The sequence below is a fragment of the Aspergillus mulundensis genome (assembly GCF_003369625.1).
Source record: "Aspergillus mulundensis strain DSM 5745 chromosome Unknown scaffold_21, whole genome shotgun sequence".
NCBI classification, from domain to species: domain Eukaryota; kingdom Fungi; phylum Ascomycota; class Eurotiomycetes; order Eurotiales; family Aspergillaceae; genus Aspergillus; species Aspergillus mulundensis.
The window spans coordinates 281463-302171 of record NW_020797909.1 but is presented as its reverse complement, the minus strand read 5'-3'; the positions used below and the strand labels follow the sequence as shown (position 1 = coordinate 302171).

Below are 20709 nucleotides of genomic sequence, written 5' to 3'. Positions count from 1 at the left end.
AAATAGCTATTACTACTTTTTAAAAATAAGTAGTAATACTTACTTTCCAAGGTATTATTAATAAAGATAGCTATTGCTATTCTTTAAGAAAAAATAGCTATTATTATCTTTTAAGAGTAGGTAATAATACTTACTTTTTAAGGTACTTTTAGTAAAAATAGTAATTACTACCCCTTAAGGGTAGGTAGTAATACTTACTTTTTAAGGTACTTTTAATAAAAATAGTTATTACTACCCCTTAAGGGCAGGTAGTAATACTTACTTTTTAAAATATTTTTAATAAAAATAGCTATTACTACCCCTTAAGGGCAGGTAATAATACTTATTTTTTAAGGTACTTTTAATAAAAATAGTTATTACTACCTTTTAAGGGCAGGCAGTAATACTTACTTTTTAAGGTAATTTTAGTAAGTATTATATAATCTTATTAATACTTGCTTTTTTAGCTATAGGGGTAGCTATTATTATTTTTTAAGGGCAGGCAGTAATACTTACTTTTTTAAATATTTTTAATAAGTATAATATAACCTTAATACTTTAGTAATCCCTTTACTAGTAAGTTACTAAAATATTTCTTCCCCCTAACCCAAATCCTTAAACACGTTTTTCCTATATAATTCTATAGCGTTAAAAAAGCTTATTAATTAAATAACTAAAAATATACTACTAAATATAATAATACTAGCGCTGGGAATTACCTAGCTAGTAAGGCTAGGTAATTAAAAAAATATATATAAAAAAAATTAAATATAAAATTATTTAGCTATTTTTATTAAGGCCTTTAAGTATTTTATGTAACTTTTATTTAAGGTGGTAAGGCCTAAATATTATTTTTTATAGCTACTAATATTCCTAGGCCTTAGTATTACCACGGCTAATAAAGTGGCCTAAGGTATTAACACCGGCGATGAAACCACAATACCTTTAATAAATATAATATAACCTTAGTAATACTTACTTTTTTTAATTATAAAAGTAGTAGTTATCACTTTTAAAAGGTAGGTAACAATACTAGCTTTTTTCAATTAATATAATATAATTTTATTAATACTTACTTTTTGAATTACAGGGGTAGTAATTACTACCCCTTAAAAATAAATAATATTACTTACTTTTTAAGGCATTTTTAATAAAAATAATAATTATTATTTTTTAAGGGCAAGTAATAATACTAGATTTTTAAGGAATCTTTCAATAAGTATAATATAACCCTTAATACTTTAGTAATTTTTTTACTAATAAGTTATTAAAATATAATTTTTTTTACCCTAACCCAAACCCTTAAACATGTTTTTCCTCATTATTTTTAAATTTATATTTGTTTTTTAATTAAAAATAAGTTAAGTATAACTTAAGAATTTATAAAAATAGCCTTAAGGCCAGCCTTCTTCCTGAATTTTTAAGTAACTTTTTTAATATTATTTAACAGGGGTTAGAATACTCCATTTTTATTAATTAGATTTCTTCATCTTTATTTTTATTTTTATCAAAGATCTTTGAGATTTATCAGTCTTACAATATAAGCTACTCCTCCTATTAAATATATATAAATTATATAATATTTTTTACATTATACTTTGAAACCTAACTATAATAATATATTTTAAGCACTAAATATTAGCCCTATATTAATAAATAGTAAAAAAATACTTTATTAAAAAATCCTTAATAACTATAAATTTAAGGGCAAGGTATCATACCTTATAAAATAGCAAGAATAAAATAATATAAAGAATAATATATAAAAACTAAAGGCTTATATTACTAAAATAATAATACTTAAAAAGTATAAGTAATTATATAAAAAGAAATTATAAAAAAAAAATATTATACTCAGAAAGTCTACTTTTATAATTAATACATAATTATAAAAAAAAATATATTTTATTTTTATTAATTGGCGGCGCCCGCAGGGCCTTTTAATAAAAAAATAAAACTTAGATAAGTAGCTAAGCCGCGCGGCGTGTAAAACCTTAAATGTATAAAACTAGTATAATACCTACTAGGGCACTAACCCCTATACTAAGTATAAATATTAACTAAATCAAAATCCTTAACAGCACCATGGCGCAACACACACCTAATTTAAAAATAACATAAATTTATAATAAAGTTAGTAATATAATATATAATAAATTAAATATATAAATATATACTTAGTAGTAAAAGCCACGCTAGTATAAAAAATATAATTATTAAAGTAGTAATAAAATATAGTCCAAAGGCCTAAATAAAAACTATATATAATATTAATATAAAAAATATTAATATAATGTAATTTTAGCTGACAAATAATTAAATTATTATAAGCCATACCGGCACTAGCTAGTAATAATACTAAATTAGGTATTATTATAATTAAATTAATTAAAAAAGTAGCTGGAATTATAATTACAGGGGCCTAAATAGCAATAATAAGGGCTATATAAGTATTTTTAATATTATAATATTTACCTTTTTTAGTTACTATTATTACCTATATATATCATATTATAAAGGCTAAAAACCCGGAGAATCTTTAGCTAGTAATAAGTAATATTAAATATAATATATTCTATTAGGGCTTTATAGCTATTAATATAAAATATATACTTTTTGATTATAAGTTATTATTAATATTTAAGTGTCCTAGTTATAACCTAAGCCTAAAGCTAGCTAGAAATTAAGCAAGTGGCTAGTAAAGTATAATATAAATAATAAGTATAGGGGGGCAAGGGGTAATAAAGTAAAAAGGTTTAAAGTAATAATTAAGGGTGCTAAGGCTAAAGCTAGAGTTTATACTAGGCATATGAATTATGAAAATAATAATATTAAAAAACTACCTAAAGGTAGCAGGGCGGCACTATTAGTAAAAGCAAGTATTTTTGATAAATATATTAGTAATTAATAATATATAAGTATAGGCAGGGGAATATAATCCCTATATACTAAAGGTAAAATAAAAAGTAAAGGCTAAAATTAACGCTTAACTACTATAATAAAAAAAACATAAAATAAAATACTATAATAAGCTAAATAAACACTAATAATAGTATTTAAAGTATAATATAAAACTATATTAAATATTAAAGTAAAAAAATATAAAGTAAAGGGCAAGCATGGGAGACCTTAAAAAATAAGATTCAAAATATTATAATATAATAAAGGTTATAATAAAAATAAATTATAATTAATTTAACTACTAAAATCGTCCTAAAGTATAAACATAATAAGAACTAAATATAAAAAGCTTATTAACTAAATTAAAAAGGAAAGTATATGGTAAGGCATTAAAAAAGAATAACTTAAAGGCTAATATATTAATATATTAAGAACTAGAATAAAATAACTATATATTACAAATCATTACTAAAGGTATTAAAAATAGTATAAAAGTAAAAAGATTTAGTTATTTAAAGCTTAAAGCCTTGTTATAAAAATAAAATATAAAGTAAAATAAAATATACAGGCCTAATAATATTAATATATATTTAATATTATTAAAAGAAATAATATAATACTTTAAAGGCATAAAAAAGTATTTTAACTTTAAAAATACAATTAAATAATTAAAAAAATAATAAAAATATAATAAAAAGGGTGTATACTTATAGCAGGTATTTTACTTTGAAAATTAAAAAAAATGAAAAAAGAAATTATAAGGGCGCTTTAATATTAAAATTAGAATGTTATTTTTAGTTACTAGCAGTTAATAATACTATATTTAAATCTAGTAATAAAATAAGGTAATTAAATTAATTTTTTATACTTAACTTTATACATAAATTATATATAAATTATAGCACTTTATATACTTAAAATTAACTTATTTTATAATACTTAATAATATTTATAATTTAAATTACTTTTTATAAAGTAAAAATATAGATTTATAAATTATAAGGGTATAATTACTTAAAAAAGTATTATTATTACTATAGTATTATAATTATATAGTATTATTATAATATAATTAAGTGGCCTAAGGCCACTTAATAAAAAAATTTAGTATTAATTTAGCCAGGTGTTAAGGCAGCGGCTAGTTATATACTATATAAAATACTAAGTTTAACTTAAAATTTTAACTTAAAAAAATTAGTACTTAATTCCTACCATAAATACACAATGCCTTCCTCTTACAGTACGTAATTGAAATTCACGTTCTCCTAAGCTTAGCGCAGTATACAAACGCGCCTCACAGCTGCAATATTATAAAAATAAAATATTATAATAATCATAATAATAAAGGCTTACTAAAGTTAATATATTTCAAATACTTTTATTAAAATATTTATAAAATATTTTTATTAAAATATTTATAGTTAATTTATATTATAATTAAATAAAATAAGTTAAAATAAGAAATAAGTATAAGGGCAGTAAACTTTATAAAAATAAAGAGATATATAAATAATTTATATTATACTTTTTTAAAAGTTTTAAAACTTAACTAAATATACCTTATCTCCAGCGTATATTAAGTAGTAACTTATTATATATAAACTTGGCTAGATGGCGCAATACAGAGGGAAAGAGACTAATTAAGAAGACACTTTCTCCGCAACCTCCCTCAGCCTAGCCAGTTCAGTCTTCATGTCAGCTGCAACAGCTGCCCATTCCTTTAACATGGCGCGAGCAATGGCATTCGCAGCAAGGCTGTTCATCCGGATTGCGGTCTCAACAGCGCCCTGATAAGAAGACTCGCTCAACCGGCCAGTCGCCAGCAGCATCCGGACCAGACCCTCTCCATCTGCACCGCTCTGAACCGCCAACTCCAACGGATTTCCCTTGTTAACATCAAGCTCAGGCCGACTGCCAACAATCATCTCGGCTATCGCCCATTCCCGCTTGCCAATGGACTGAGTAAGCGCAGTTACAGGAGAATGCTGATTGTCTCCCGGCACCACGCCCGTGTAATTGACATCCAGATCCTTCCTCCTCAGAAGTAGCTCGATTATCTCGACATAGGAGTCACTGCGTTTACAATCAATCGCCGCAGCAAGGGGTGGCGAGTGCGCCGGCAAGTTCACATCGGCCTTTGCCTTGAGCAGCGCTCTGACGACCCCGACTCGCAACGACTCCTTCTCCGCTCTAAACTTCTCCGAGCACGCCAGGCGCAGCGCAGTCCCGTGGAGCCCAACAAGAAGATTAGGATCGGCGCCCTTATCTAGGAGGACCGAGACGGTTCCGCGGTGGTTCCCTCTGATGGCTTCGATTAGGGGCGTATCGCCGTCCGGTTTGTGCTTCCGCTCGTTAACGTCTGCCTTGTTCCAGGGGTAGATCAGCATCCACTCTATGGATTCTTCGAAGCCTTGCCAGGCGGCGAAGCAGATGAGCGAGCCGGTGTAATTGTTGCCCCACCCCTTGGGCTCCAGCCAGTTGGTCTTCAGGTTCGCGCCCATTTGACACAGATCCATGACCAGGTCGGGTCGGTTGCGGATGACCGCGTATTCGAGCATGGTGTAGCCGTGCTCGTTTTTGGCTTCGAGGTTGACGCGCGTGCCATCTGTTCGGCGGGCGGTTAGGATCATAAAGGTAAGGAGGTCGTCATTCTCGATTGCGGCGAAGATCGCCTTGGTTGTTTTGTCGACGGAGGCACTCATTTTGGTAGAGGATGCCGGTTGACTTGAGAGGACGATCTTGAGGTTGGGGATGCGGAGACGGTGGAAGGGTTGGAACGATGGAAGGGCGGATGGGGCAAAAGATCAAGTCCGACCTGGCATGCGACATGGGGTTTTATACTGGTCTCTATATCTGGAGGGGTGCGTGTTGAATGATAGCATATGCAGTAGATCAGCCCAAAAACAGGCCCAGAATGTCCATTATTTGTTCAGCCTTTGTCAGAGCCAACAATGGAGGAGGAATGCTCAACGGAACAAGGCAAGAGACAGAGTCGCCTGCCTCCATATTGCAGCCAGCGATGGACTGATCCAGTTTCAAACCATCTTTGTTCCACCGCGTGAGCGTATTGTATGCTTCAATAGGTACCCTTTCCACACTGGTACGCTCAGGATTGACCTGAAGCGTTGGTGGGTATAGAGAAGTGCAGGTAAAATAACGCCTGTCAAGGTCTCAATGCAGGGTAAAGGAGCATTGTTTCTTTCGCAGATGGGACAAGAAGATGTTCCAAGGTTGACTATTCTCTTGTCCAGGTGAAGCATAAAGCGACAATAATTCCTTTGTAGTTCCAGACATCATCCTTTGATATTCACTCTTGTTCCAGCCTTTGAGGACAGCGACTCTTTCAACCTTTGGAGATAAAAGGGCCCTACATTGCTTTGTATTCCTGGTCACTACTGGCTTCATTAGCTCATCAGCTTTGTTATCTACACCGTGCAATCCTTTCACTGCTCTGCTCTCCCATGAACAGTCGTGCTTGTGTCTTGCTCACAATGTCTACTAACAACAACAACCCTCCTCCGAGCTACAACAGCGTTGTCGGCGACGGCAGCCTGGCTCGCCTATTACTGGATTTAATCTGCGATGACCAGCGGCAAACCTTCGACGGGCTGATGATGGCCCGGGCGCAAGGATCAGGCCTTAACATTGACACCCCAGACGACCGGGGCTTCACCCCCATCAAACTTGCCGTTCTCCACGATCGTGAGCACATGCTTTAACTCCTTCTGGCTGCCGGCGCCGAAACGTGCGCGCGCCCCATCCCTCAGCGTCCCACCGGATGGTCGAACTCCGGGGGATCCCTGATGAAGCACACGCCGCACTAATGGCCCAGGCCCCAATCTTCAGGGCTCTGCTCAGTTCCCTTGACGTACTCGACTTTGAAGATGTAACTCGAGCTGGTGGTCTGTTCTCACAATTCTCTTTGTTTGTCTGCGTTTGGCTTGTTAGGACTTTGCGTCCAGAAGACTGCTGCGGTACTCGGATTGTTATGTATCTGCTTAATATTATTGACATTTCATCTTTACTCCATGATCCTGATTAGCTTGTAACAACCACTTGAACTCATATAGGCCCTTGTTGTCTAAGTAAGTATCTAACACTCCAAGTTCAATCATAGGGCTGAGTACCTTGTGCTTGTTCTCACATTCACTTTATTATTAGAGCAGCCTTCTTTGTTGTGGCCATCAGTGGACCCTGAAATAGAGCCAGTCTAATTATATACGCCCTTGCCAACAAAGAAAGCCAGACCAAACTAGTTCCGTTTCATAGCTCTATTTCTGGCATCGAAAGGCTTACCCTGGACACTCTGTCTACAACATCTATGAGCCTCGATCGCCACAGCACCATCCGTGATCATCAATCCAATCTGACCCGAGTACCAACACGTCCACCAACACCAAGCATCCCATCAACAACCCAATTCCCAGACCCAAAATGACGGACCGCGAGCAACCCGCAAGCCGCCGGGTGTCAGTGGGCAAACTGCACCTCATTGCATCCCACGTCACCAATGCCGCCACGCTCAACGCCCTCACCCAGACCTGCAGGAAGTTCCACGAGCTGGTCAACCCGATCCTGTACAGTCGCTTCGCAGACAAAATGTACGCCTGGATCGCCAAAACCCGGGATATCGACAGAGTCCTGCGTACGCTCATCCGCGCCCACAAACAGGGCAAGTTCTCGAGTGTCAATTGTCTCGCATACCACGAGCTCGAGGCCCCCGCAGAGCGATTGCACCTTGTCCTCCCCGTCACGCCCTGGATGCCCCTTGAGCTCCGCCGCAACTCAACAGGCGGGTTTGCCGTCGAGCGGCCCGCCCGCCAGCCCATCACTCTTCCGGATGATGGGAATGCGCCTGGCATTGGGGCTGCGGCTGCGTTCCCGGCCCCTGTGCAGGACAACCAGGGCGGACGCGACCGCGAACACCGACGCCCAGGTGAATATGCCAGGGGAAGCCCCATGTCCCACCCGTGGCTCGAATCACCTTTCCCAGAGCAATTCTCGTTGTTCCGTTCGCTCCCACACCCAGGCCCCTTCACACCTCTCAGCGCGAACATGGATATGGACCTGGGCGCGGGTTCGGGCTTGACCCCCGACATGGCCATCACACCCGCCTATGATTTCCCCACGCGCGAAGTGGCGACCAGATCTCTGGGCGGCAGGGGCTTCCTTTCGGCCATGGATCACATGCGTGCTGGGGCTGATCAGCGGCAGAGGCGCCAGCTCCGGAGCGAGGAGCGGCGCGGGGGACCCATGCGGCAGGTTGCGAGGGAATCGCGCACTGGGCCGTACCAGCGGACGAGGGTGGGAGGCGGCACGATGAGGGAGCTCTCGCATGCGCAGAGGGCACAGTGGGAGAGGGACGGCCATTCGGTGGGTTCGCGGTCTACTATGTGGGTTCAGACCTGGACCGCTGGGGACGATAGTGAGGAGGAGAAGGAGTAGTTATTTGTTCTGTTGTTGGTCTCTTAAGTTGCTTTTCATTATTGCTTTGCGTGGCTTTGGTTTAGCTTGTTAATGGTGATTGGATATATGGGCAGGTACGCATATACATGTGGTCGAGATGAAAATACAGTATAATCAGCTTCTACTTCCCCATGAATGTAAGTATTTGGATAGAAACTAGCACCTGATGATCTTGATTAAGACCATATATGTCATCCAGCCATGCACACGCAGAATGAACAGGCAACCCTGGAACTGTGGCTCTGCCTTTCCCAGGCCTTAGGACTACTTAGGGTTGCCTAGTTAGGTTGGAACTTGGGGTCCTCAGGGTGTTGACGTTAAGGTTATTGGTAAGGCCAGGGCCCTTGACGCTTGGGGTTATATTGAATATTATCTTCGAATGCAGGGTGTTGCCTGTTAGCAAAAGGTTCTCTGCACATGGTGCTTCAGTACTGTTTCAACAACGCATAAACCACTATCAACAAAGAAGTGAGACTGATACGGATACTGAACTGGCACTCCTTCTTCCGTATTCTTTCTTCCAAAATACTACCCCATCCACTGTCCTATAAAGCCCGCAGATGAAGATGAGGATGGGTCGTCATTACCATCTGATAGGGTTACGCCGGGTCGGTGTTTGAGCCGTAGGTAGGGTTATGGATTCTTGCAGATAGAGTGGCGTGTCTCTTCTTTAACCTGGGCTCTAGGCTACCGACCAAGAGTCACCACAGTTCCTGTCAACGGGTTAGGGCTAAAGTCGGCCAAATACCAAATCAACCGCGACAAATGACACAACCTCGCTTTCTCGCCACTTCACCCCTCTTCAATTGTTGCCATCACTTTCTCTTGCTTCTTTGGCGCTGGGGACTGACGTGTCCACGCATGGCGCTGCCTATCAGCGGCAGCCTTGAGCTGCAGCATCGACCGGGGTTGGCTGCATCTCACTGGCCGTGGTCGAGACCGCCACACGAGGCTGGATTCTCTCAGCTGACGGCCTTTCCTTCTCCTTTTCCCCTCGCATCAGAAGACGATTGTCATTTATTGCCTCCTCTTCGAACGCCATGACCTGGTGGGACGACTTCTCAAATAACCTCGCGACGGACCTTGCGCCGTTCGTCACACTCTTCGGCGAAAACCCGACGAAGCAGTATCTGAGCGAATGCCTGACCGTCGTCGATGCGATCATCTTTGCGATCGCCCCTCTCGGCGTCATCACCGCCATGGTCTCAGCCATCCGGGTTTGCGGGCCTCCGTCGCTGCGGGCGTTCATCGGGCGAGCACAGGAGGGCGCAGCGACCGCCGAGGCAGAGCTTTGTTCGTCCACAAGCCGCGAGGTTTGCGAGCTGTATAACAACGGCGGCATAGCGAGAGTGCTTGGCCGGTCGAAGATCTTGGAATTCGTCCATGACCGGTTCGACTGTCGGCCGCAAACTGGCCTCGTCTATCGAGCGAGTCGACCAACCGAGGACGGATGGGGCACGGGGATCTACACATTCAAAAACTATGCCTTATGCGATGCGAATTCCGAGTGGGTGGAGGAGAAGAAGCGCGAGAATCATGTGTCACTAGAACAGCAGCGCCACAGGTTTGCGCCAAACCCCAACCTCACGATCAACATAGGGATCCGCGCATACTCGCCCTGGGTGTCGGTGGGTGTGACTGTCATCGGCACGGCCTTGCAGCTTGGTGTCCTGGCGTGGGCTGCAATTGCTCGCTACCAACTCCACTGGACAAGGGGAGACGCCCAGGAGCGGTATGCAGTGCCTACCCTTGTCAGTGGCACAGGCTTGCTAGCCATCGGGATGGCAATGTGCGTGTCGTTGATAGACGGCAGCACCAAGGAGCGTGTATTCCACCGGAGTACGACTGAACACGCACAGTCCAGGATCTACTGGGTTCAACCAGGCACCCAGTTCGTCGGTGACCAGGCATTCGACTCGTTTGCATACAGCCACCCAAACAACAACCTGACGAGATACACCACGTCCTGGAAGAACAACAGACAGCCACCCAGGACGCTTGGGGTATGTGTCTGCGTAGCACTCACGGCCGTGGGCTTCGTCCTCCAGTTCCTGGGCCTCCGGGCATGTCATTCTTCGGTCGCTGTGGCTCAGCTCGGGCTGACGCTGCTTATGAGCACCGCGCGATCGTTCTTGCGGAGCAATCGCATAGCGGAGCGCAATGTGCTTCTCGCGGACAATCCCGAGTACTACGCTGGGCACGAGCTGGACTGGCTTGCTCTGAGGATCGGGCACTTAGATCGCCCTATTCTTCGGCGGAATTGGCAAATGGCGCGTGGCCTTGACTGCAATAGCCTATCTCCCACGGCCGCCGAGCGCAGGTGGGTGAGGCCTGAAAACGTCCGGCTGTCGTGGTGCAACGACACCACGCCCCTGGTATCGGGGTTTGCGACAGGGGATCGCAGGACCAACGATACCAGTGCACTCTGGGGACCTGCGCAGAGGTGGCGATACAACCAGTATTTCCCCCCAGAGAATGAGGGCGACAACTCGACGCGCCTGATGAGCGACAACGCCGCCGTCTTCCTATACCGCGCTCGGCTGGCATACCTGACGCAAGACTGGGGACCGCAGCTGGTCAAGTCGCGAGCTACGGCGCGGTCTCTGTCACTGGCCATTGACGCTACGATGAACCTGCTTTATGACTCGGATGCCATCTTGGCAGCCGGCTGGGAGAGCGTGTCGCTGATGTTCTGGGCCTTCCCCTGTGAAGTGACCGAGTCGGTTGCCATGAAGCACCATGTCGGAGGCGCGCGCCCTGAACCCAAGACCAGCGGTAATGGAGGGCCAGGGTACGTTCGCCTTGCCCTGAGCCGGGTACGCCGTGGCAACAATCAGTTCGGTAGATGGGAAGCAGACACATCGGAGCTGGAAGCCATTCTCGGCCTGGTGGCGTGGTCTCGCGTGGGAGGCCCATCGTACGAGACCTTTGTCGATCGCATCTTTGATATCCGCCGTCGTGGCCTGGAAGATGACGAGGAGACGCTGGCCCGTGCCTGGGGAGGACCAAGCAGCTACATCAGCTACCCCCTCGCCAGTCTTAGGGCTCACAGGCCATACGAACTGTTTGGAGTCCATCACATCCCAGCGTCCGCAGCGGTGCGTGACATGGTGGCCTTCGTGCACATCCGGTCCCTGAGGGTCAATGCGGATAATATTTACTTGGTTCTGGCACAGGAAGTATACTCCGTCTTCTTTAGTCTACTGTTGAACATCGTCCAAGACATCGGAGGGGAAACTACGCGGGTCGGGAAGAAGATCGTCAACAGCAATGTCGAACGCATCCAGCAGGTCTTTGCGGAAAGTGGACTGGGGACTTCTCAGGACGCCCTGGAGTGTATCTTTCCGGCCCTGCTTAGCCAGGCCAAGGTCCCAAGGTCGCCGTGTTAAGTTCTCCACGCCATGTGCCATTCTCTCTCGCCAGGTCTATCGTGCTTTGCCTTAACCCAGTTGTATTAGTCTCCCCTTGGAAAGGCAGTGACGGTTTAGGTAGTTGAGACCACCACAGTCAGGTTACAAGAGACAGTTCAGTTGATATTGAACAGATTCAGAAGTCTATTAAGTCTATACCCAACTCCAGCCCAGGTCTATCTATATACAACCCCAACTCATCAAACGCCTACTGCTCGTTAACCAGAACATAGCGGTAGCGCGCATCACCAGCCTCCATATCCACAATCGCCTTGTTGGCCTCCTTCATCGGGCGCTCCTCAACCCAAGGCTTGACGCCCTTGGCAGCGGCCAGCTCCAGCATCTCCCGGATCGTGTCAGGAGATCCAATAAGCGAGCCCCCAAGCTTGACCCGGTTGGCAATGAGGGTGAACGCAGGGATCGTAAGCGCTCCGTCCTCAGGCGCACCGACCTGGATCATGGTGCCATCAACCTTCAGCAGACCAACGTAGTCGTTGATCGGCATCTTGGAGCTCGAAACCGTGCACACAATCAGGTCAAGAGAGCGCTTGTTGTTGGCCATCCACTCGGTATCCTCCGCCGTCGCAACATACTCATCAGCACCCAGCTTCAACGCATCAGCGCGCTTATCCGCCTTGCGCGAGATCGCAACAACCCGATCCGCACCGAGCGCCTTCGCAAAGAGAACACCAAAGTGTCCCAGTCCACCAATACCGATAATACCAACGGTCTTGCCGGGCCCAGCACCGTAGTGCTTCAGCGGCGAGTACACGGTGACACCACCGCACATCATGGGCGCCGCGTGGGCGGAGGGAATGGCATCGGGGATCTTGACGGCGAAGTGCGCGGGGGACCGGTTGTACAGCGCGTAGCCGCCGTAGGACTTGTCGCCGTTCATGAAGACGCCGTTGTAGGTGCCGGCAAAATGCTTGGTGCAGTAGGGCTCGTTGGAGGCCGCGCATTCGGCGCAGGGGCCCTTGCGGCCGGTGCAGGACTCGCCCTGCGCGCCGACGCCCACGCGGTCGCCGACCTTGATGTGCTTAACCTCGGAGCCGACGCGGACGGCCTCGCCGACGATCTCGTGGCCGACGCAGCAGGGGTACATGGTGGGGCCCTATACGACCATGGTTAGCCTGCCCTAACTAGAGACGAAGGGGGGGAGGGGAAGGGAACATACCCATCCGCTGCGCAGGGTGTGCAGGTCGGAACCACAGATACCAGAGTGAGTGATCTTGATGTCGACGTCGGTCTCCTCCCAGGCCTTGGGCTCGAACTCCTTCCACTGCATCTTGCCCTCGATGGAGGAGGCGTCGAGCCCCATCCAGCCCTCGAACTTGTAGTCGGTAGACATGTTGGCAAAAGGCAAATGTGATGTGATTGGTTGGGTATCAAATGAATAGAAACTGTAATCCAGAAGGTCCTCAACGGTGCTTCTGCTGATACTTATAGGGTTGGGTCTTGCCGTGCCGTATTGCCACGCATGCAAATCTTCTTCAGTCCCGATTACTGATCCTGACGATGATAGCGGTCGATCGGCCCGCTAGAATGTCATCGAAAACGGCTCGGGGTCTGGTTCGACCACTGAGGTTGTCCCAGGGTCCATAATTAAGTCCGGCGAGAGCCACAGTGGGCCCGTAAGCAATTCTATTCTTTGACTTTTTCTGCAGAAACATGGAACGGACAACGCTCCCGCCGTAGCCAGGGCGACTGAGACTCGCCTGCCTGTGCCTGGCCGGAGTTAAGGGTAAGCAGGGCTTTGTGGATCTCGGAGACTTAACGCTTATCTTGTATGCGGTCATTCTTGATGGCGGTGTACTAGGCTTTGGAATCTTCGACGTCTCTATGTAGACTCGATAGAAGGGGAGAACTACGGTTGGAAGGAATCAAAGCAGTTGCAGGAGCTACTTAGAAGAGGTAATGTCAAGCTTCACCGGTCCAAACTAGTGACGACCGTCTGCTCGTTCACCGTGACCTACCACCTGGTGCTCCATAGCTAGTCTACATGAAACAGGTGGCATGATGAACTGCATTCATTGCCGTTATTCCGTATAAGAATCAAGCTGTCAAGACGCGGGATCTACCCGGCTCTGCTCGGATGCACAGGACTCTAATCATGCCATCATTCTATGACCCACTACAAGTACATTCGCCGATATTATACAAAGTCAGGTAATTCAAAGCCCCGCCGTCTCGCCAATGCGCACAACATACTTGTTTGCCTTGGCCTTGCCATCCCTCAGATTACTCAGTGCGGTCTCCAAGCCCCCAAGGCCCCCCGGCACAACCTCATGGGGATGCGGCTTGAACCACCCATCCTGCAATCCCTTGGCCAGATACCGGAAGTAAACATACCCCAAATCCTTCTGATCCTCATGCACACAGCCAACCGAGTTCTTGACTACCTCCACATGCTCCGGAACACCCGGGTAATCCTGGAACGGGAGGACCGTAACGATCTTGCCGCCCGGCGCAACAACCTTACCCAGGTTGACAAAGCTCGATCCCTCGCTCACACAGTCGTAGGTGTGGAAGAGCTGCGCGCCCTTGAGCGCATCCTTGATACCGGCGACAACGGCCTCGTCGCCCTGGCGGTAGTCGATGATGGTGTCGCCCTTCGAGCGGTCAATCAGGTTCTCGACGAAGGAGCCGCTGCGGCCGGCAATGGCGATGATCGGGTGGATGTTGCTCTTGCGGGCGAGTTGGATGGCGTACGCGCCGATTGCGGAGGCGCCGCCGTAGATGACGAGCGGGATGGAGGTCGTGGCCGGGCTCCAGGGGGCTGGGAGGGCGAGGTGGTGGTAGAGGACGGCGACGGAGGTCAGGGCTGCGAGGGGGATGGTTGCCGCCTCTGTACACTGGTCAGCATCTCTTCTCTCTTCAATTCATATAGGCTGATAGAGTGTGGGCTTACCCTCGAACGAGATGGGCTTGGGCAGGTGGGCGGTGGTATGCTGCCAGGCCAGGGCGTACTCGGCGTAGCTTCCACCAGGCTTGGTCATCTCGTGGAAGGCCATGACGCGGTCACCCTTCTTGAACTCGGTGACATTGTTGCCGACGGCCTCGACAATGCCCGCAATGTCGTCGCCCTGGTTGCCAGCCTGGTCCAGCCAGTCTGGGAGTTTCCTGTCGCATTCTCAATTAGAGCTGCCTCAGTCAGCCGATGATAAGGAGCCTACCAGTCTTTGGGGTTCGTCCCACTCACGACGACCTTGATCAGCACCTCGTCCGGGCGCGGGGTCGGGATGGGCGTGTCGACAATCTGGACGGCAAGGCCCTTGGGCACGATGGCTTCCTTCATAGTTGGCATGCTGACAGTGAAATGGTGGTGGATGGGAGATTACGAGCTTCGACCGAGCTTGCCTGGAGCCTCGGATACAAAGTGGGATTGAAACCATCCGAAGCATCCGAGGCTCCTCCACGCTTACAAATCGGGGGGAGGCCGTGTTTCGTCATCGCCTTCCATCCTCTGTAGATCTGGCCGGAACTCGGATGTAGCCCGGGCTCGCTCTGATTGGCTGGGAAGCGGATAAACTGCTAATGGTGGGTCGGCCCGCTAATGCAGCTGGGCTGGCCACTAATGCATGCCGCTTATTCCCAGTCCCGTGGTACGATGACTAAGGTCCCTGGTTCAGCCTCGTGGCAATCCCGCCTCATCCCGGGCCTTAATCGGCAGCAAGTTCTAAATATCAACATCGTTTGGTCCTCGATAGGGTATTAGGGGTTGATCCCAGTCGAAAATGTACGATAACTCCTTCCCCTAGCTATTCCTATTACAAGAACTCTGAACCAGCCATCTCCGTACAATGATTCTCTCATCCATACATATATATCGGCCCACGCCAAAAGCATATATGATCGATTCCCAAGTACCGATCTAGTCTATCAAGTTCCCAGCATTCCTTCGTCCCATTTAGCGGACCATACTATTCATCCAATGTTGCGAATACCCTCATAAGCAACTTACAGGGACCATAAGCATAAGCAAATGCAGGATAAGCCGCCTGCGTGCATTCTGCATCCTGCAGACCTGTGCTCTAGCTTAGTGCTTACTTGCTCCAAATCGATATGGTTCCAGCCCTACAGCTGTCATCACGAAGTCTTAGTCCCGGACTTACGGCAGCCCCCGTCGGAGTCCGTTAAGCTTACTTGGTAGGCATAAGGGCTCTTCGACCTGCCGGACTAGTGCTGCTTCCTGTACACCGCGACGTCGTTTGAGAATCATACGAAGCAGTCGGGTTACATTCATCTTACCAATCCTCCCTCCTATCTTGCCACACTATCAACCGGCATCTGCGGGAGCTCACTCCTCGTAACCCTCCCCTCCTTCAGCGCCGCCAAAATATCCTTCACCTGTCCAATCTCATTTTCCATTCCCATCATCCTCGCTTGATTCACATTCGCGCTACGCAGCACGCTAAGACTCGATTGCATACGCGCACGGATCGAGAACTCGTTGTTCTGGAACACCTGCATCGATCCCATGAGGTCAGACCCAAAGCATACAGTAAGTCCGGCCTTCTCTGCTATCTCAAGCGAGCGTAGTCCGGACTCCATTACGGCAATGTTCTTCGCCATTAGGTCGGATGTGATCCATTGGTCAAAGGGGGCTTCATGAGCGTGTGGGATGTTGCTAGTGTCGGTGTAAAGAAGGCGTCCGTGCTCCTAGGGCTGTTTCGTCGTTAAGAAAGTTCCCGTGCACCATTCTTGACCGCGTGTTGCATCGCCCGCGGTGAGTAGGCGTGCGCGGTAACGTAGGTATCAAACGATGCTGCAGTCAGCGCAATGGCAGAGACTTCCTCCGGGAGAAACTGTGCATGGGCAAGGTGGTTGAGTCTGCTCGAGACTCCACCGCCAGCCATGATCTTAATGAAGTCTGCGCCCTTGCGCATCTCGTCTCGTACGGCCGTCATGCAGTCGGCTAATCCGTCGCAAAGCCGGCTGATTCCTGGTTTCCGGCCTGCCCAGCATTCGTCGTCGTGGGCTTCTCGCTGGTCGCCGTGCCCGCCAGTCTGGGATAAGGCGTGACCGGCGATGTTGAGTCGGGGCCCGATGATCAACCACTCTGCAATTGCCTGCTTTAGTGCTGCGTCTGCACCGCCACAGTCTCGGACTGTCGTGAAGCCACGGGCGAGCATCTCTCGTACGACGTATGTCGTCCGGTAGTGGTTCATCGATGCGGGAATCGCCTTGTATGTGTTCTTTGGGCCTTGTTCCCCTGGAGTGGCGGTGACGTGCACCTGGGCGTCTATTAGGCCTGGACACAGAAACAAACCTTGCAGGTCGATGATCTGTTCGTATTCATTGGCAATGACAGTCTTGACTTCGCCTTTAACTGCATCGATTATGTTGGCATTGACCAGCCGATATATTTTCGGAGGTGTTAATAGCCAAGGCATGTCGAAATTAGGCACGGTGTGCGCCTGGAGTTGGGTCATCGCAGAGATCACGAGATGGATAGTCAGAGAGTCTGGTAGGAGCCGGAAACAAATCCGACGATGCCTCCAGATTTCGCCCAGAAGTATGATCCTGTCGGCGTGGAAGATGGTACATTGATAATTGGTCATATATTATCGCCTATCACGACCTCATATCAGACCGCAGCCGGGTACACGCACCCGTATCACACCTAGATAGGGCTATCGCGATACCCGACTGCTTCCCCTTGGCAGTGCTTGGGGCTAGATATCTGCTTAAGCGGTAGTCGCTGCCAACAGTGGTATAAAGATCTCCAACAAGACCCCTCCACTCCCCTTCGTTCGTTCGTTTCTCCAAACCCACATCGAAGGGCCGTCTCCAATACAAACAACACCATGGAAAAGACCGAGAAAGCCGTCGACGAAGTCGCCACGAGCCTCAGCGATGGCGATCAGCAAGTTCCAGTTCACATCGATCCAGCGGTCGAGAAGAGGATAGTTCGCAAGATTGACCGGGTTGTCTTGCCACTCATGTGCACGGTGTAATCTTTCTGCTTATTTGGGACTTGCCACACCGAGTACTGACAGATCAGATCTTGACAAGCAGGCCGTTGCTTACGCCGCCGTCTTCGGCTTGAGGGAGGCCCTCCACCTCACCAGCAATGAATTCATGGGTCGTCAGTTTCTACTTGGGCAACTTGGCTGGGAGTACATCTTCATCTACATCATGAGTCGGCTCCCCATTGGGAGATTCGTCGCCATCGTGATGCACGCTCTCTGACAGTCCTGGCAATTGCCACATTGATTGCTGATAGTCCGCTTTTTACTGGGTACCTGCGAAGGAGCTGTGTCGCCGGCCTTTGTGATTATCAAGCAGCTGGTACAAGAAACAGGAGCACCTCATCCGAGTCGCGTACGTCAGTCCACCACTAATACTCTTCGTTTAGGACTGATAGTATCCATAGGCCGGCAACATTGGTGTCGCGGTTATCTCCGCGAGCAATAATTTGGGGGTTGTCATCTCTCCTGACGCTTACAAGCAGCATCTCACCCGTCATGGTCGTGCTGGCCGTTCGGTGCCGTCTCGCTGCGTTTGGCTAGATTGACGCACGAGGAGCTAGCCAAGTGAGCTACCGACCTGGAAGGTGAATCACCAAACCTCATCCCTCGGGTAGTCCCTGCTTATACTCCTCCAGCTAACGCTCAAGTTGTCGATAAGCCGTCAACGTTCATCGGCTTCCCGTTGAAGTTCAGCCCGGGCATGACGACTGGAAAAGATGCATCGATTTCAGAGTCACTAGTCGACAGTAATCAGTCCACCTCAAACCAAATAGTACCTGTTGATTCAGTCAATGAGTCGAGCTGGGGGTTGGTTCCCACATCAGCAAATTGGCTTTGACAGAGATAAACTCCGCGGCGCGGAAGAGCATTCAACAAGGCAGTCTTACGCGTTCTGCCCTGGTTAACAACTGTCAAAGATAGAGTTGAAGCATCAGGCAGCACCAGGCTTCCCGCCCTGGTATTGCCAGTGTCTGCTCTTGGTGCAAGGTTCCCTGGTCAGCCTATTATAGAAGGCCAGGAGGCTCTCCAGGTCCTGTAATATATCAGCAATGCCGCTGAGCACCAACTCACCGATGGCATGGTGAGTTTCCGTCTAACTTTACCCTAGTAGGTCTATAACTTTCGAAGCTTTATGTATTGAATGTCAGTCAATGATCATCGGTCAAGCGCCACAGCCCTACCTACGCGATCCTCACTCTCTTCCTTCGCTCGAGAGGGACGGTGAGCCTCTTGTGTCGTCCATGGATCTCCCGGCCAGTCTTGGGGCCAGAAGGCAGGTGCTGGAGGCATACTGGGAACCCTAAAACCGCTGCTATCGCCATCTTACTCCAACATGGAGATCGGAGTTAGTCTTCTTTAGGGATCGCGGTCCAAGTACGGAGCAAGTCCCTCTTAAGAGAGCCATCAGATTTGACATGGGCAACTCAGAAACTACACCGATCCTGACTCACTGTCAGATACAACACCATGCATATGCCCGAAAGAATAACAATCGGGGGAGGTGCCGAGATCCCCCGCATGATCTCTGGTCTTTGGCAGCTGGCCGGTGGCCATGACCGAAATGTCAAAATTGAGACTGCGGCCGCTCGTTGACGCTGGGCTGGACTGCTTCGACATGGCAGATCACTACGGCGATGCCGGTATATTGGCGACGTGCATCCTGAGCTTGAGGTCTTCTTCTAGTGACAGTAGAGCTGGTGATGGGCAAGTTCCGGGCGACATCCGCCAGGAGAATGACGGCCTTGACGAAATGGTGCCCACCAGAGAACGGCGACAAGTTGTTGGAGCAGGCCAAGAAGCAGTTGATCGTGCACTCGAGCGCATGAGACGGAACTAGATTACTCTCTGCAGTACCATATCTGGGACTATTCGGACGACACTTACTGGCATAATGGTCCACCTTCAGAAGGTGCAGAGTCAGAGGAAGATCAACCCTTCTCGGTGGGTATCTGAACGAGCGATGGCTGGATCAGCCAGAGCCGCCGGACATGGGCGCACTGAATGAGAGCTTTAGGAAGTGTTTGCGCTTTATCCGGGCTGCGGGAGGATGGCAAGCATTCCAAGGAGTACTTAGGGCTCTCTGCACGGTCGCGCAGAGGCATGCTGTCAGCATTGCAGCTGTCGCGACTTGCTACGTTCTCGATTGGCCGCGAGTCAGGCAAGTACATGGAACGAAACCTGTTGGCGCTTTCCTTTTGATTGGCGTACCACGACCATGCCCTTCTATCCGAGGCGCAGGAAGCACTCACCCATATTTCTGGTGACCTCGGAGATGAATACAGATGAGTGCCTCTTCTGACGGCGACTGGCGACCTCTTTGACCACCTTGAGGAAAGCAAGGATCAGGAACTCAAACAAGCCATAGCAGCTGGTATGAGGATAGAATCTTCATCTGGTGGCTAGAAACCCATGGCCGTGCGTTCGACGGAATAAGGCCATAGACAATTCAACTGACTGTCGAACAGGGCTACTGGCGAGCCGTGCGTACAGGCGACTACAGTTCAGGTCTCGGGCGCAACAGCCAACAAGCTTGTCCTCCAACATCCCAGTCTTAGGTGGTAACTCAGCCTCTTGCTAAACGGTCGTGATCCTCGATATTATAGCCTGCGCAGTGAAGGCCTTGGGGGGACAGATATCGGAAGTAGTCCGGACCTGGATTACGGTGGCAGATGAGGCTGGCTGTGAGGCCGTCAGTCGGGCGCATGGTTGATTTTTCAATTGTGAGGATGTTCGGCCAGCGAACACTTTCATTACTGCTGGGTTAGCTGGCCCAGAGTTCCTGGTTGAGGTTGAGACTGAAGCGCAAGTAGGGTGTAGCGGGGTGCTCAGGATATGGAACGTTTCGTGGTGTGATCAAGCACCGCATACCTACTTACGGTCTTTTTCGTATCCTCATATTCGCACACCCTACGGAGCAAGCCCATTCGTCTCAGGCCAGAGGGCCATGGTCTGTATTTGATTGACCAGCTTAAGGTGGG

The 20709-nt window shown here is 47.6% G+C and overlaps 8 protein-coding genes across 8 annotated transcripts; 4 read left to right on the top strand and 4 right to left on the bottom strand.

Moving 5' to 3' along the window:
- Nucleotides 1–4520: 4520 nt before the first annotated feature.
- DSM5745_11212 (ankyrin repeat domain-containing protein) lies at nt 4521–5582 on the bottom strand (the record flags this gene model as incomplete). The annotated part of the gene is made up of 1 exon (XM_026753228.1): nt 4521–5582. The coding sequence occupies one exon, from the start codon at nt 5580–5582 to the stop codon at nt 4521–4523; it is 1062 nt and encodes a 353-aa protein (XP_026598303.1).
- A 1732-nt stretch (nt 5583–7314) lies between these two features.
- Nucleotides 7315–8325, top strand: DSM5745_11211 (uncharacterized protein; the record flags this gene model as incomplete). The annotated part of the gene is made up of 1 exon (XM_026753227.1): nt 7315–8325. One exon carries the CDS (start codon nt 7315–7317, stop codon nt 8323–8325), a length of 1011 nt encoding a protein of 336 aa, XP_026598302.1.
- Nucleotides 8326–9386: 1061 nt separating this feature from the next.
- DSM5745_11210 (uncharacterized protein) lies at nt 9387–11735 on the top strand (the record flags this gene model as incomplete). Its single annotated transcript, XM_026753226.1, has 1 exon — nt 9387–11735. The coding sequence occupies one exon, from the start codon at nt 9387–9389 to the stop codon at nt 11733–11735; it is 2349 nt and encodes a 782-aa protein (XP_026598301.1).
- Nucleotides 11736–11964: 229 nt separating this feature from the next.
- On the bottom strand, nt 11965–13107 carry DSM5745_11209 (NAD(P)-dependent alcohol dehydrogenase; the record flags this gene model as incomplete). The annotated part of the gene is made up of 2 exons (XM_026753225.1): nt 11965–12870; nt 12934–13107. The coding sequence occupies 2 exons, from the start codon at nt 13105–13107 to the stop codon at nt 11965–11967; spliced, it is 1080 nt and encodes a 359-aa protein (XP_026598300.1).
- Nucleotides 13108–13930: 823 nt separating this feature from the next.
- On the bottom strand, nt 13931–15063 carry DSM5745_11208 (zinc-binding alcohol dehydrogenase family protein; the record flags this gene model as incomplete). The annotated part of the gene is made up of 3 exons (XM_026753224.1): nt 13931–14604; nt 14668–14879; nt 14933–15063. 3 exons carry the CDS (start codon nt 15061–15063, stop codon nt 13931–13933), a joined length of 1017 nt encoding a protein of 338 aa, XP_026598299.1.
- A 956-nt stretch (nt 15064–16019) lies between these two features.
- On the bottom strand, nt 16020–17152 carry DSM5745_11207 (uncharacterized protein; the record flags this gene model as incomplete). Its single annotated transcript, XM_026753223.1, has 2 exons — nt 16020–16418; nt 16466–17152. 2 exons carry the CDS (start codon nt 17150–17152, stop codon nt 16020–16022), a joined length of 1086 nt encoding a protein of 361 aa, XP_026598298.1.
- Nucleotides 17153–17566: 414 nt separating this feature from the next.
- On the top strand, nt 17567–18276 carry DSM5745_11206 (uncharacterized protein; the record flags this gene model as incomplete). The annotated part of the gene is made up of 4 exons (XM_026753222.1): nt 17567–17710; nt 17778–17901; nt 17986–18083; nt 18136–18276. 4 exons carry the CDS (start codon nt 17567–17569, stop codon nt 18274–18276), a joined length of 507 nt encoding a protein of 168 aa, XP_026598297.1.
- Nucleotides 18277–19292: 1016 nt separating this feature from the next.
- On the top strand, nt 19293–19557 carry DSM5745_11205 (uncharacterized protein; the record flags this gene model as incomplete). The annotated part of the gene is made up of 2 exons (XM_026753221.1): nt 19293–19371; nt 19424–19557. 2 exons carry the CDS (start codon nt 19293–19295, stop codon nt 19555–19557), a joined length of 213 nt encoding a protein of 70 aa, XP_026598296.1.
- Between the last annotated feature and the right edge of the window lie 1152 nt (nt 19558–20709).